General features: G+C 33.9%; 1 protein-coding gene across 1 annotated transcript; it reads right to left on the bottom strand.

The window, feature by feature from the left end:
• Window positions 1-10,788: 10,788 nt before the first annotated feature.
• On the bottom strand, window positions 10,789-15,544 carry LOC120348738 (gastrula zinc finger protein XlCGF57.1-like). Its single transcript, XM_039419656.1, has 3 exons — window positions 15,452-15,544; window positions 14,047-14,169; window positions 10,789-12,254 (listed from the first exon to the last, which is right to left on the bottom strand). Exons 1-3 carry the CDS (start codon window positions 15,461-15,463, stop codon window positions 11,034-11,036), a joined length of 1,356 nt encoding a protein of 451 aa, XP_039275590.1. The 5' UTR covers window positions 15,464-15,544; the 3' UTR covers window positions 10,789-11,033.
• Between the last annotated feature and the right edge of the window lie 452 nt (window positions 15,545-15,996).

Below are 15,996 nucleotides of genomic sequence, written 5' to 3'. Positions count from 1 at the left end.
CATTGTCTTTCTTGTAAATTATAGAAAAGCTCAATAATTATTCATGCATGCCATATCCATTAATAATTTCATTTGTAATCTATATATATATATATATAAAAGCGAAATGGCACTCACTGACTGACTCACTCACTCACTCACTCACAAGCAGAACTAAAAATCTACCGGACCAAAAACGTTCAAATTTGGTAGGTAGGTTCTGCTGGCCCTTTAGAGGCGCACTAAGAACATCTTTGAAAACGACCAAAATCTGCGTTTTTCCAGCGTTTTTAGGCGTCCTGAGCCTTATAATACAGAGCCACAAGTGTGGCTGTTACTAGCGATTTCGGAGAAATCATACCGATTCCAAGTGGAAAATATTGAGCAAGAAAATCTCTACAATTAATGTTTTGTAGCATTTTCACCTAAAATTTAAAATAAGCTCGAAATTCGACAAAATATTATTATTTCAATTGCATACTGTTGGCAACTTTTGATTCTATTAAGTCATTCACTATGAAGAGATAGCAGACCTCATGTGTCTACAGCGTTATTGTCCTGTCACCAGCTGGTGGGCTCAAATCTTTGAATAGTAGATCTGAGATGCGCGGGAGCACTAGCGTCAGGTGATCAATTTTCATAACGGCAAGGAAAGTTTTGTGAGTGCGCCACACCAGATTTTTATTTATATCAGCAGGTCAGTGGAAAACTGTGTCAAGTCACAAAAGTTAAACTTTGAACAGGAGCCAATAGTATACACAGCGTCATGTCACAAGGTTTTTTATTCATGTTAAACAAGTCATAGGTATTCAATTTTTTTTTAATATGATAAAATATAATGCCTTCCTAGAAATGACATATTTTACAACTTTTTTACGTAAATATGCAATTTTTTATGTGACTTAACATTTTAAAAGTTTTGAAATGTTTGTGACTTGACATTTTTATGTGACTTAACATCTAGAAGTTTCAAAATTATTGTGACTTGACATTTTATAGTATGAATGAATGAATGATGTGAGATGATTATGTTACATTCATGTCACATACATTTTTGAAGTTGAGAGAAAATAAAGAACTGTTGATCAAAATGAATAAATATTTTATTCATTATTATCTGCAGTGAAAATTATCACTATCAATTTTGGCTGGACATTCGAACGTCAAGCATTGTCAGACGACTCACAGAATTACAGAACATTGATTGAAGGATTGATTTTGGTGTTCAGGCCCTAAAAAAAAATTTTATACTATATTATAGATTATCAGTCGGAATTGTGTCATTATCAATGAAATGAATGTCTTACTTTTTCAATTTTTCGAAACTTTTCAATGACAAATTATCCTCAATCAAGATCATTCGAAGTGTAGGTAGAGATGACCAATACATCCTATATTGTGGATACTTTATGAACGTCATCACTAGATTCACTCCTAAAAAGAGACAGACGCATCTCTTTCTCACTTGTTTTGAAATCATGATTCCCCGATTGAATTCCATACCTTGTAGTTTTGGTGGAAATCAGCTCAACCATTTTATCAGTAAACAAGTTCACAAAGAAGTAATAGTGTGTCTCACCATGTTTGGGATCTGTCAATTTCGAATGTAAGGTGCCAGTAAAGTTGGCAACATTATTCACAAAATCGTTGTCCTTTGCATACCACACAATTGGTCTCTGTTTATTTGAAGCTGAACTATTCAGTTTAACTGGAATTTTAAGCTATTCAGCTTAATTAACTGAACTATTTAACTGGATGTTGTAGCTGTCCTGAATATTTGATGTCAAAGTTGACAAAGTATTTGTCAAAGTTGATGTAGTTGTCGAAGCTGGTGCAGATGGTAAATCATCCTGAAGAGGATTCAGCTTAACTGGAATTTTAAGCTATTCAGCTTAACTAACTGAACTATTTAACTGGATGTTGTAGCTTTCAGTTGCTTGTCCTGAATATTTGATGTCAAAGTTGACAAAGTATTTGTCAAAGTTGATGTAGTTGTCAAAGCTGGTGCAGATGGTAAATCATCCTGAAGAGGATCGGTTGTTGAACTGGGATCTGATGCACTTGTTGAGGCAGTATTCCTATTATTCACTTGGAATGGTTCTACATGTAAACCAGTCACATCAACAGTGTTTATTTTATTTTCAGTATTATCCAATAATTCATCCAATGATTGAGTAATCATCAGTCCAAATCAGTGAGAAAATCAATGTCTGATACATTGGGATCATCTAGCGCATAAAACACATTCACTATATCGGTAATTATTTCAAACAGACACAACAGGTATATAAAAAGATATACTTACTCTATTCCTTATAAAACTTATGGATTTGATTATGTGATGATATTACTTTCCTTGCCCTATTACCATAGGTAAGGAAAGTATTGCTTTCCGAAAAAAATTAAGGTACCCCAATTTCTAAATTTCTATACGTTTCAAGGTCCCCTGAGTCCAAAAAAGTGGTTTTTGGGTATTGGTGTGTGTGTGTGTGTGTGTGTGTGTGTGTGTGTGTATGAGTGAGTGTATGTGCGTCTGTGTACACGATATCTCATCTCCCAATTAACGGACGGACTTGAAATTTGAAACTTAAGGTCCTTACACTATAAGGATCCGACACGAACAATTTCGATTAAATGCAATTCAAGATGGCGGCTGAAATGGCAAAAATGTTGTAAAAAACAGGGTTTTTTGCGATTTTCTCGAAAACGGCTCTAACGATTTTGATCAAATTCATACCTAGAAAAGTCATTGATAAGCTCTATCAACTGCAACAAGTCTCATATCTGTAAAAATTTCAGGAGCACTGCACCATCTATGCAAAGTTTGATTTTAGATTCCCAATTATCAGGCTTCAGATACAATTTGAACAAAAAATTTCAAGTGGAAAAGATTCAGCATAAAAATCTCTACAATTAATGCTTAGTAGCATTTTCACCTAAAATTGTAAATAAGCTCGAAATTAGAGAAAATAAGATTATTCAATTGCAAACTGTTGGCAACTGTTGATTCTATTAAATCATTCACTATGAAGAGATAGCAGACTTCGTGTGTCTGCAGCGCTTTTGTCCTGTCACCAGCTGGCTCAGATCTTAGAAAAGTAGACTTGAGATGCGCGGGAACACTAGCGTCAGTTGATCAATTTTCATAACGGCAAGGAAAGTTGTGTGAGTGCACCACACCAGATTTTTTTGCTCAAGTTGAAAAAGCAATTTTTTCTTTGCATTTAAATTATATTAATATAAATTCTAAAATTAACGTTCTTCACTCATCAAGGTTAGGTTTGGTTCTGTTTATGTTTTCCAGTATGTCAGTACCAATTGAAGAACATATCTATTCTATAATTATTAAGGAAAGAACTGACTTATTACCAGCACGGGTTACCAGCTAGTACTATAATAAATTTAAAAACTGGCTTAGGCACATTCGGGATAGGAACATTATGTTTGATGCATCATCAGGTCTGATTAATTTGAATTTTTGCATTATAGATTCTTAGTTAACCGAGGATGGTTATTGACCTATTTTCAATTCTTGAAGATTTCATTACATCAAGTTTTCAGTTTGTAAAGTCAAATGGACCCTTGCTAAGCATGGGCTACTCGCTATTAATTAGTCATTTTATTATTCCAGTTGGGTGAAATTTTTTATAATAAACAATTAAAATGATTAGAATATCCAAAATTGTTTAGTTTTTAAATATTGTGTATACATCGATACAGTTTGTATTTTTGTGAAATTTTCATTTCAATTGATTTTGCTGATCAAGTTTTTATGATAATAAACAATTAAAATGATTAGGATATCCAAAATTGTTTAGTTTCTAAAAATTGTGTATGCATCGATACAGTTTGTATTTTTGTGGAATTTTCATTTCAATTGATTTTGCTGATCAAGTTATTAAATCAGAATAGATTAATATGTTAACTTTCATCTAGTCATTTAAACTGTAGTCTAGATTGACATGTAGTTTATTGACATTTATTTTGAATTGTTGTATATGATTTTAAAAGAATTCAAATTTGAGATGCTTTGACATGACAAACAGATTACAGATAGAGAAATAACCCAGGAAAATGAAAAAATTTAAATCCGTCCATGTAAAGGATTGCAGTCCTACTTTGTGTCTTGGAAATTATAGTATTTGCCTCACAAAACTGAATAGTAAACTCAGTAATTTAATTCTAATAAAAATAAATTGTTGTTTCACATTTTTACAAGTTTTAATTCTGAACTTAAAAAACATACAAGTTGAAATTGGTGATAAAGTAAAACAAGGTCAAGTAATTGGATTCTAGTTTATGCAAAGAACAAGAGAAACTTTTCTACTTTTGTAAGTTTTTGTGCAAAGAGTTTTTATTCTTTTAAGAAAATTCATTTCTAAAAATCACTTTTTCAAGTTTGCAAACATACAAACCCCTGTAATATTGTAACCTATCTGCAATCTGTGATTCATAACTTATCTCGTTGAATGTATTTTTTATTTTTTATTCTGAATTTTTATTTATTTCAGTGTTAGTTCAGCATCAAATCTACTATTGATATTGTATTTTACGATATTATTATTAGCTACCAATAATCTGTAACCTATTTGTAATCTGTGATTCATAACTTATCTCGTTGAATGTATTTTTTATTTTTTATTCTGAATTTTTATTTATTTCAGTGTTAGTTCAGCATCAAATCTACTATTGATATTGTATTTTACGATATTATTATTAGCTACCAATATGATGCACATATATTATATAATTCATGATGTACATAATTATATAACTGAAAATTTGTATATCCTTTGAATAAAGCATGCAAACTTAAAGTTTTTATAAGATTCAGAAATAATGTAATAAAAACCTTTATAATGATTTGTGGTGAGTTTTTAAAATTGAAATTCAAACCTTTCTCCTTCCTCCAATAGAATAGGAATTAGAATAGTGTGACTTAAAACAATGGGATCTTGAAAATTGTCATAGATTAAAAGTGAGAGGGAGAGAATAAATTTATTTATAACAATAAGAACTTTAAAACTTGCCATTTGAGGATCATAAATCTCTTTTTTTTTGGAAAATTATACGCCATTTTCTAGGATTCTTCCTTCATGAATGCAAGCTTGGAAATTTCTAATCGATTGAATATAACAATAAGAACTTTAAAACTTGCCATTTAAGGATCATAAATCTCATTTTTTTGGAAAATTATACGCCATTTTCTAGGATTCTTTTTTCATGAATGCAAGCTTGGAAATTTCTAATCGATTGCAGCTGCATTTCAAGTGGGATATGATGAATTTAATTCTGAATGATCTGTATTAATTGAACCAAGCACTGTATCGAGTTGAGATACTAAGGCGATCAATGAATAGAATTTTCTTCAACACAGATTTCAATAATGTATTCGAGCAGGAAGTCATGTAGCAGAAGTATGCTATAGTGAGTTCCACGTTATAATGACAGTAGATAACGATAGGAGAACGTCGTTGCCGATTCTCTGCCTTAATTAATTATATTTCTAAATTGTTAAAAACAGATTTGGAAACGTTGTGGAGCTAGAATCTGTTTAGTGCTACCTCCTTTGTTGAATGATAGACAAGTATAGCAACACCAATGTTAATCGAATACTGCCATTTATTTATTTATTCATCTATTGTACAATATACTACAATCATAAAATAATTATGACTTTGAAGGAAAAACTAGGCTGAGCCTGTACTATTTCTCTCCAAAAATTTTGATAAAAAGTTGATGTTGTCCAAAGGTTGAGGTTATGATATCACACACTGCTTCGTCACTTGATTTTTGTCCAGGAATAATGATTTGAAGATTTAGAATTTTGAAGGTTGACATGATACCACAAATGAATCACAGAATGTATCACAATGAATAAGAAAATTAAGAAAAATTGCAGTTTATTGGGAAAATTTGAATACAACATCACAAACCTACTCACTATTAGATATAACGTGGACCTCACTATGGTAATAAAAATTGATAAATGTCATCAATGATCCCCAAATGTCATGTTTTGAACTTTCGATCATTACATTGAAAGAATTATTTCTCCCTTCCCACTTATGTTTATTATTATTTTTAAATCCCGTTATTTTGGGTCAACCTGTATAAAAAAGTAACATCATGGATTTTTGCGAAAATGGTCAAAAATTAAAATCGCTCAAACTCTCAGGAATGATAGTACTTGACAAGAAGATCAATTATATGTCATCACATTGGCCAAATTCATTCCTAATCTTGAATTATAAGCATTTGAAGATGAGTGATTTCTGTGAGAGTGGAGGTAAGGTTTTATGTTTAAGTGAATAACTCACCACTCTGTATTGTAGCGAAACGTCTCATATTATAGCACGACACTAGTTAGGTTAACCTCTATCCATAGCCCAAATATCAACCAAATCTGGGAGATTTGCATTTTTGATGAAGTCCATGGTTTTTTGCAAAAATTGTCTAAAATTAAAATCGCTAAAACTCTCAATAGCCCAGTCAACGAAGTGTTATAGAGGGAAAAGTTTGGAAGACAATTTTTGACCCCGCAGTTCTGTTAAGAGTAGTGAGGAGGTAAACATATCAAAAGTCCCCACCCCTACCCCCTGCGCTAAGGGGGTGGGGGTGGTTAAAAGGTACCATTTTTTGGTTTCTCGCATATAGCTCGAAAATTATGCATTTTACAGACAGGACTATTCTATAAAAAATTGAAGCTTACATAATTTCCTACAATATTGATCCACTACTTTTTCTATATCTGTTTCACTTTTCGAGATATCCGCTCTAAAAGATGTGACATTTTTGAAAAAAAAAACACATTTTCCTTCCTTTTTTGGCTCTTATAAATCTTTAGCTTCACGCTCATATCTTGAGAAAAATGCGTTCAACCGACAAGACTAACTATTCAGAAATGAAGCTTGATAAATTCTTAACGCAAAACATTGAAAAATGCAACTTTTAAACCACCCTCATCCCTTTAGCACAATGGGTAGGAATGGGGACTTTTGATATGTTCACCCCCTAACTGGTCCCAATAAAGCTGCGGAGTCAAAAATTGTGTTCAAAACATTCTCTCCAAATTCCTTTGTCAATAATAGTTGGTCTATTTTCGCATAACTGAAGATCTCACACTCAACACTGAAGCTGCTGCAACAGTCGTGAGGATGTGCGTAAACTTGTGAAATTATACATCAAATTGAAGAGAATTCGATGCTCTATAAGCTCATGATTAGCATGGATTTTTCCCATCGATATTCAAAAAGTTATATGAGCAAAAATAGCAAAAACTTGAAGGAAAATGTGTAGGAGATTAGGTAAGCTTTAATTTCTTATAGAATAGTCATGTCTGTAAAATGCATAATTTTCGAGATATATGCGAGAAACCAAAAAATGGTACCTTTTAACCACCCCCACCCCCTTAGCACAGTGGGTAGAGGTGGGGACTTTTGATATGTTTACCTCCTCACTACACTAAATAGAACTGCGGGGTAAAAAATTGTCTTCCAAAACTTTTCCCTCTATACCCTTTTTTGAGCATTCATTGCCTGGACTATCATATTGGCATTGAATAATGATCGTCAAATTTTCATTTTCCTGTAGTTTTATTCCGTACAGTAAGTTAGTTGTGAACTAGTTTTGCTTCTTGTTTAGAATAAAATCTGGCCCCTGTTTCATAAAAACTTAGAAGTCCTGTAATACAGGAACAGCTGATTTTATCGGCTATATTGAGCATGTAATTTGAATGGTGATTCTCCTGTATTACGTGACTTAAAAGTTTTATGAAACAGGGCCCAGATCTCAAAGGCAGAAACACACGAGGCGTTTTTTCAGACGAGTCGGTAAACTAGTAAGCTCTGATTGCCTGATTGAGTTGGCGTATCGAGAACCAGCCAATCGGAGAACTTTCTGTCCTGTCGTACAGTGCCGACTCGTCTAAAAAAACGCCCCGTGTGTCTCTGCCCTTACTGTCATGAAATATAGAATAACAAAAAAATGAAAATTCGATAAGCACAAAAATGTCATAATATAACTTTCTCAAAATCATTCATCCATAATTTTGCTCTGCATCTTGTTGACCGAACGTAGTGAAGTCTATGTCTCAACTCGATTTGCTTTTGTCTGTCTGTATGCAACCAATACCACAGAGAAACAATAGCGTAAGTAGATATCCCATGGTATAGGGAATTTATGTCGCAACTTTTACTGTTATCTCAAGCCGATTACTGTCGATTATTGTCAGTTTTTACTGTTTTGTTGGGGTGAGAGTGTATGAAAGGCACAATTTGAGAGACTACCAGCGTCACACAGCTTCATAGGAAAGAACTACGTGAACTATCGGCTTGAGATAACAGTAAAAGTTGCGACATAAACGCCCTATACCATGGGATATCTACTTATGCTATCGTTTCTCTATGCCAATACCTACTATAAGGTATTGATGTAACGCGATTACGGCCAATCGCAGATAGAATTCGATGAGATTTGGCAGGAATATTCCTTTTTCAACAGCGTGTCACAAGGTTTTTTGAAATTTCTAATTTCAAGGATAATATGAAAAGAAAAGGAATTCCTACATACTCTGATATCACTATTATATCATCTACTTTAAAGATAGGATCAATCAGACTATAGAATTATTCATAATCAATTAGCTGACAAGTGGATTATTCATTGCATGCATTACACAGATGTCTGGTCGTGTCTATTTCTATTAAATAGAAATAGAAATAAATTTTATTAGCTCAGTTTTTATTCTATGAATTATGTTCTTTCCTAAATTGTTTCTATGTCAAATTCATTGTCATTTCACCTATTACAATCAAATATCTTGCTGGGAACTGGAGCCATTTCAATCACTAAAGTATTATAGGGCAATTAGATCAATAACAAATTTAATAAAGTAGGAAGAAATATCTCAGACATCATCTTTTCAAAAGGACTACCATTTGAATAAATAAAATGTATATGATGATGAGAGTAACAAATAAAATAGCGAGTAGATCCAGAAAGAAACTCAAAAGAGTGAGCATACGTTTCTTTTCAGGAAAATCAATTTTTTCTATCTATTTATTCACATGTAATAGGCTATACTATTATAAAATAAAATTGAAAATTGTCTGAGAATTTCAGCAAATCAAAACATAGACTAAAACTAACAATAAAATATCAATGGACATATTCATAATTATTATCAAAACTAGTGAATAGAATCAATATAATAGTGAAAGGCAGTCTTTGGATATAGATAGACTAATATCTAAAACCTGAAAGCTCGGTTTCATCTTATTAAAGCCTGCCAATTATAGGGACATTTATCAAGCAACAGTCCTTAGTCCTTTTCTTGAATAGGTCAAGTAACTACACTTCCTTTAATGTGGTTGGCAACAAAATTAAAATCCCCTTACTCAATCACTCAGTACCCAGTTCGTAAAAAGTTGTTTATTAGCACTCAAATCTCGCAACATTCCTAATGAAATGATTGTGAGTTTATTTCAATACATAGTATTCAAATATATTATAAGAAAATAATACATTCATATTCGTAACACATAAATGACAACTTACTAAGCATATGAGAGAGCATAAAAATCTGATGATAAATATTACAATATATGAAAATAAAGGAATAATGTGCTGGAGTTTGAAGTACAGGGACCGGCATATTAATCTGACGATTTTGTAGTAATTGCTATGTTTGAACCACTGTCATTGAAAAGGCGGGAATGTTGTACATCGACAGGTCTATTCTTGCCATTTTAGTTGCCAGTATGTCGTGGTCAAGTGAACATCAAGCGATTGTGATTGAAGCTTATTTTTAAAATAAAAACTCAGTTATTTTGACACAGCATTTATGTCGCATACATTTCAATAATTTGAATCGACACGCACCTGTTTCCAGTAGGAATACGATCTTGTAGTGGGTAAAGAATTTTAGGAACACATTGTCCGCTTTAAAACGAAACCAACAAAACGAAAACGAACTGTGAGAACGCCTGAGTAGCTGTTACATGGTCACCACGACATTCAGCAGCGAAACATGCTGTTGCGCTAGCCATTTCTTATTGAAGTGTACAACAAATTCTTCATTCCGACCTAAAATTCCATCCCTATAAGATAATGTTAGTGCAACAATGCAAATTATTGGGCACATTGCAAACCCGCTTGCGAGTTCATTCTCGAAAATTTCAACCAAAATTCCGTTATTCTTTCAAGTGACGAGGAACATTTTCATTTTTCGGGATTTGTGAATAAACAAAATTGAGCAGCCAATAATCAACAGAACTAAAGGAAGTAATTCAACCAGAAATTGAAGCAATTCCACAAGTGATTATTGAGCGAGCAATGGCAAATTTTAGAATTAGGTTAAGTGAGTGTGTGAAAAGTAACGGAAATCATTTGGATGCCATAATCTACAAATAAGAAACTTTGTGAGTAATCTATGTAATTCACTAAAAATTGTAAAATTTGATCTTTAATTTGATATAGTATATGATTTAATTGTACGAAAAACACTTCAGTTATTATCCCTTAAAAATCGTCAGGTTTTTATTCCGGGCCCTGTACATTGTCTAGAATGTTTTCCAATAATATATATTTCAAAAACATATAAAGGCAGATGAGTTGAGGATGATAACCATGTGTAGTACCCCATCACCAAACTTGCCAGTATGTACCGTGGCCTGGGGACTTCACTATTAAATATGTCACTATTAAAATAGTCTTGAATTGGGAACTGGATTACTTAAGCTAAAGGGTAAAAGATGCAAAGGCAGGCCGAGGGAAGAATGGATGCAAGAACAAGCTGAACTCAAGAAACTAACAAAATTTGATCTATTAGGACAATGAATTTGACAATATAACTCAACTAGGACATTCTTCACTTTATATACACTATATAATAAATTGAACTTTATGTAACTATGATATATAATGTATATAATAATAATATATTATAAACTATTATGAAATAACATTGGTGATAATTTGAAAACCAAGGCTATTGATATTTTTCATGAACATATAACAAAGAGAACACACCAATAGAGAAGAAATTGAGTTATTTAAACTGTGTGGGTATGCATATGCCGTGTCAAATTAATAGACTGAGAGAACCTTTTAGTACACACTGTACACTGGAAAGGCTTCTCTTTTGTGTGAGTACGCATATGCCGTGTTAAATTACTAGAAGTGGAGAACCTTTTAGTACACACTGTACACTGGAAAGGCTTCTCTTTTGTATGAGTACGCATATGAATGGTTAAATTACCAGAAGTGGAGAACCTTTTAGTACACACTGTACACTGGAAAGGCTTCTCTTTTGTGTGAGTACGAATATGAACAGTCAAATCACCAGAAGTGGAGAAACTTTTAGCACACACTGTACACTGGAAAGGCTTCTCTTTTGTGTGAGTACGCATAATATGCCGTGTTAAATCACCAGAAGTAGAGAACCTTTTAGTACACACTGTACACTGGAAAGGCTTCTCTTTTGTGTGAGTACGCTTATGAACAGTCAAATCACCAGAAGTGGAGAAACTTTTTGTACACATTGTACACTTGAAAGGCTTCTCTTTTGTGTGAGTACGCATATGCCGTGTTAAATCACCAGAAGTAGAGAACCTTTTAGTACACAATGTACACTGGAAAGACTTCTCTTTGGTGTGAGTACACATATGAACAGTTAAATTACTAGAAATGGAGAACCTTTTTGTACACACTGTACACTGGAAAGGCTTCTCTTTTGTGTGAGTACGCATATGCCGTGTTAAATCACCAGAAGTGGAGAAACTTTTTGTACACATTGTACACTTGAAAGGCTTCTCTTTTGTGTGAGTACGCATATGCCGTGTTAAATCACCAGAAGTGGAGAAACTTTTTGTACACATTGTACACTTGAAAGGCTTCTCTTTGGTGTGAGTACACATATGAACAGTTAAATTACTAGAAATGGAGAACCTTTTTGTACACACTGTACACTGGAAAGGCTTCTCTTTTGTGTGAGTACGCATATGCCGTGTTAAATCACCAGAAGTAGAGAACCTTTTAGTACACACTGTACACTGGAAAGACTTCTCTTTTGTGTGAGTACGCATATGAACAGTTAAATTACAAGAATGAGAAAACCTTTTAGAACAGAATGTACACAGATGAGGTTTTTTGAGAGTAGTTTTGCATAACACATTCTCTTGTTTGACGTCTTCTTCTCCCAATCTTTCATTGCTACCTTCTTCCTCCTCTTCAGCAGAGGAGTCGCTCCCACAAACAGCTGATGATGACAACTCCTAAAAGTAAAAAGTCAAAATATCAATATCAAATTACTTCAATGAACAAATGATTTAATTCACACATGACAAATCACAAGAAATAGAATTCACAATAAAGTTCTAACATCATTTAATGATACTGAGCTGTAGGAGTCAATGTGGGAAGGATAACTGCTCAGATTTTTGTGGAGTGAAGGCCAGCCCTGCAAAGGTCAATGAAGGCCAGAGAAGGTGAGCGCTGGCAAACCACCCATCCACACTCTTGTCAACAAAGCATCCTGTCTCCTTTTTTGTCGTCTGCTCTGCTCTTTTCTGTGTGACTGAGTTTCTTTAGGCCTAGTTTTTATTATGTTACTTTTTTATTATTTTTTGGGGCTTGTATTGTGTTCCATTTAGTAAATACAATGGTCAAATTGCAGTGCGGATGGCAAGACCACCGACTGGGCCAATGTGTGGATGGCAAGACCAGCGACTGGGCCAATGTGTGGATGGCAAGACCAGCGACTGGGCCAATGTGTGGATGGCGAGACCAGCGACTGGGCCAACGTGTGGATGGCAAGACCAGCGACTGGGCCAATGTGTGGATGGCGAGACCAGCGACTGGGCCAACGTGTGGATGGCAAGACCAGCGACTGGGCCAATGGGTGGATGTCGAGACCAGCGACTGGGCCAACGTGTGGATGGCGAGACCAGCGACTGGGCCAATGTGTGGATGGCGAGACCAGCGACTGGGCCAATGTGTGGATGAAACATTAAGTGTAATACTTGTGCTTTCACTTATGGGTGGTATCTAACTGAATCTGGAACCTGAAGGACAAGAGTTTTGCATGTAGGATTTGTGAAACAAATGTGTGTATAACAAATCTGAAACTGCAAATATGATACAAATCGGAAATAATGAACTCTTGTATTTAGTTGGTTGCTATTTGAAGTTGATGTGGAAACCCCAACTCTGAAGTGATGACCATGTCACAGTCTGATCAACAAAACGTCATATTTCAATTGATTTGGGGACTGGGAGATTAGAATAATATGTGATAAGGAACAGTATAATTTATCAAATGAGCCATAGTAAGATGGGTATTGCAAATATTCAAGAAGATTTTTCTATCTTTTAAAAATGAAAAATGTAATCCAGTGATATTGAATGACTTCTTACATGCAAAATTGTTATTCTAGAGCTAGGAAAGTGCAAAGTGTCTCCATTGAAAGGTGATTCAAAAATTCATTTTATAAAATAATTTAGTACAATGATTTTATCGAACTCGATACTCAGTTCTACATTCTAATGAGGTATTGTTCCAAATCCAAGCAAGGATGATTGATACAGATAGGCTATGTCCATACCTCTTCCATATCACCCATAACCCATACCACTGTCTCTGCAAACTTTAATACCTAACATTATTAATTTTCACAACCAAAAATAATCAATCACTGCACAATTCAATTCACTTCTTGCTCCTTTCAGTAAATTGAAAATTGATTTCATCAAGTTTTCGAAACTAATATTCAATTCATTCAATACAGCAAATGAGAACATTATCCACGTAATATCTTTATTAGAAATAAAATTGATAATGATTTTAAATGAAAAGTTTGAAAATGTTCCTGTATGTGAAAAAGTGAGTTTGTACATGTAAACTGTTGGCAGTGTTCTCATACACATACAAAATACTGTAGTTATAAGATCGATTACCTATTTATATTCATAAAATGTTTGTTTAAGAAAATACAAATATTGCTCAAAATAACTTTGCCTTGTGGAAATTCATTGAATTTAAACTGTTTTTAATGCAATTGAAGTTACCTGTTCCTCATCCGGAATCTCCTGCTTGCCAAGCCAGGGCATGCCATATTCTATGTCGATTTCTTCTTTAATAGATGCCCTGTCTTCTGGCCATTCTTCCGATTCGCTTGGCTCGGACTTCACCTTTAAAAACAGATGAAACTGATTCAACCAAAGTTGTTGATAGTATTGGAATCAGTCTAAGCACAATGGGTAGGTTAACATGGTACCATGATGTGATAATTATTATCAAAGTTAAATATTAATACCATTAAAGATAACCGGCTATAATGAGCTTATCAATTACAACTGATACGTGGGTGCATTGGATGCCTAAAATTATATGGAGCACATTTACACACCGTTTTCATATGCAAGGGAGATTAAAAAGTTTTTGACCTGATCATAAAGATGACAAATGAGGTTGATACACAATTTTAGAATGACGAGAAAATCTCATAAATAACGCTAATTACTTTTTATGATATACACCTGAGTGATCGTTGAAACATCTTATTCATTTTCGGACATGATCATGTCATGGTCTTTGATTCCATCATTCTGCTTATTCATTTCTATCTGTAGACAGAGTACAAGATTGGTCTAGACTAATAACTTTATAGTCTAACTAAGAAACACCTTTCCACAATTTAAAATGAGCCAGATCGACATTTAATTTGAATTTTCTTCTAATAATTATTGTTGATACCTAGACCTACACAACTTGTCTGAACAGTGAACAGATAATTATGTTTGTTCAACATGCTCAAAGACTAGTCGTGTCGTTCTTTAGTGGCATTCCAAAGTTGCTATAGTAAGGTCCATATTATTAATAGTCATGTGTGAGAACACATATTTTGAGAAAAATGCAATAGCCTATTTTTTGTGTCTTGTCTGAAGCTACGATACTACACATCTGTCAGACATGTCTGTACAAATATTTTCTGTCAGTGGCAATGGCAAAAGGCATACCGGTACAACAAAATGTTTTGAGGTTAAGGTTTTGTGTCTTTGTTGCTTGTTTATTTCCCGTTTGCTGCTGTATTTGAGGTTTAATTTCAAAGTTTCTTTGCTGATGACAAAACTTGTCGGAATAGACACGTTTGGCAGACTTGTCCTGTTGTTAGTGACCAGCCTAATAAAATTACACCTTAACATGAAATTGGGATAATAGTTCAATTTCGATCTCCTGACACAGTCTATCTGGGCGCTTCGATTATACATTCAATAACGACAACAGTAATAATTTTGATACTTTAATTAGGGTATTATTTGATGGCATTCTAGATGAAAGGCACAAAAAAGCAATGAAGGCTAGTTCAATCTATTTTGGTGATTTGATGAATAAAAAATGTTAGCCTATGTGAATAGCTAAGCCTATGATAAAAATTAACTTTGGCCAATATGAATAAATAATAATACTTACAATAGATTCCATGGTATTTCTTTTCTTTTCACATACCAATAAACAACTAATCAAACAAAACTGCAATGTGACTTATGTGACTGTGGATTCAAGATCAAGAAGGACACAGCCACAGAATAGGTACAGAATGGAAACTGTCAATAAAACGGGGCCGCGGAATTGGAAATATCTGGAACTCAAAATATCAATGTTAAATGTCCTATGCTTGAAAACTGTTGCTGGGTGGAACTCCGAATATTTGGCAAACAGCGGAATTAGAAATATCCGGAACTCGAAATATGTTGCTAGGCGGAATTGGGAGTATCTGGAACTCAAATTATTTGTTTGTCAGATGGCGGAATTATTGGAAATATCTGGAACTCAAAATATCGGCGCCAAAGTGGGAGTACTGGTAATGTGTTTGTGATTGAGAAATGGTTCAAGTCTGACTTATTTTCTGGAATGATATGGACTAATTATCCCACTTAGGGTAATTCATAGCTCATTATATATAAAATTATATTGGTTTATAAAATAATAGTCATGTACATATTATGCAAGTTCTC

The sequence above is a fragment of the Nilaparvata lugens genome, chromosome 1, assembly GCF_014356525.2.
Source record: "Nilaparvata lugens isolate BPH chromosome 1, ASM1435652v1, whole genome shotgun sequence".
Taxonomy (NCBI): Eukaryota; Metazoa; Arthropoda; class Insecta; order Hemiptera; family Delphacidae; genus Nilaparvata; species Nilaparvata lugens.
Note: the sequence above shows the minus strand (reverse complement) of the source record. Positions and strands in the feature narration are given on the sequence as shown.

What these genes read in the sequence shown, in the direction of transcription:
- LOC120348738 (XM_039419656.1), bottom strand. An exon ending in AGATTCCGGATGAGGAACAG is followed by an intron (nt 12,255 to 14,046) that starts GTAACTTCAATT and finishes TTTTACTTTTAG; the next exon opens with GAGTTGTCATCATCAGCTGT.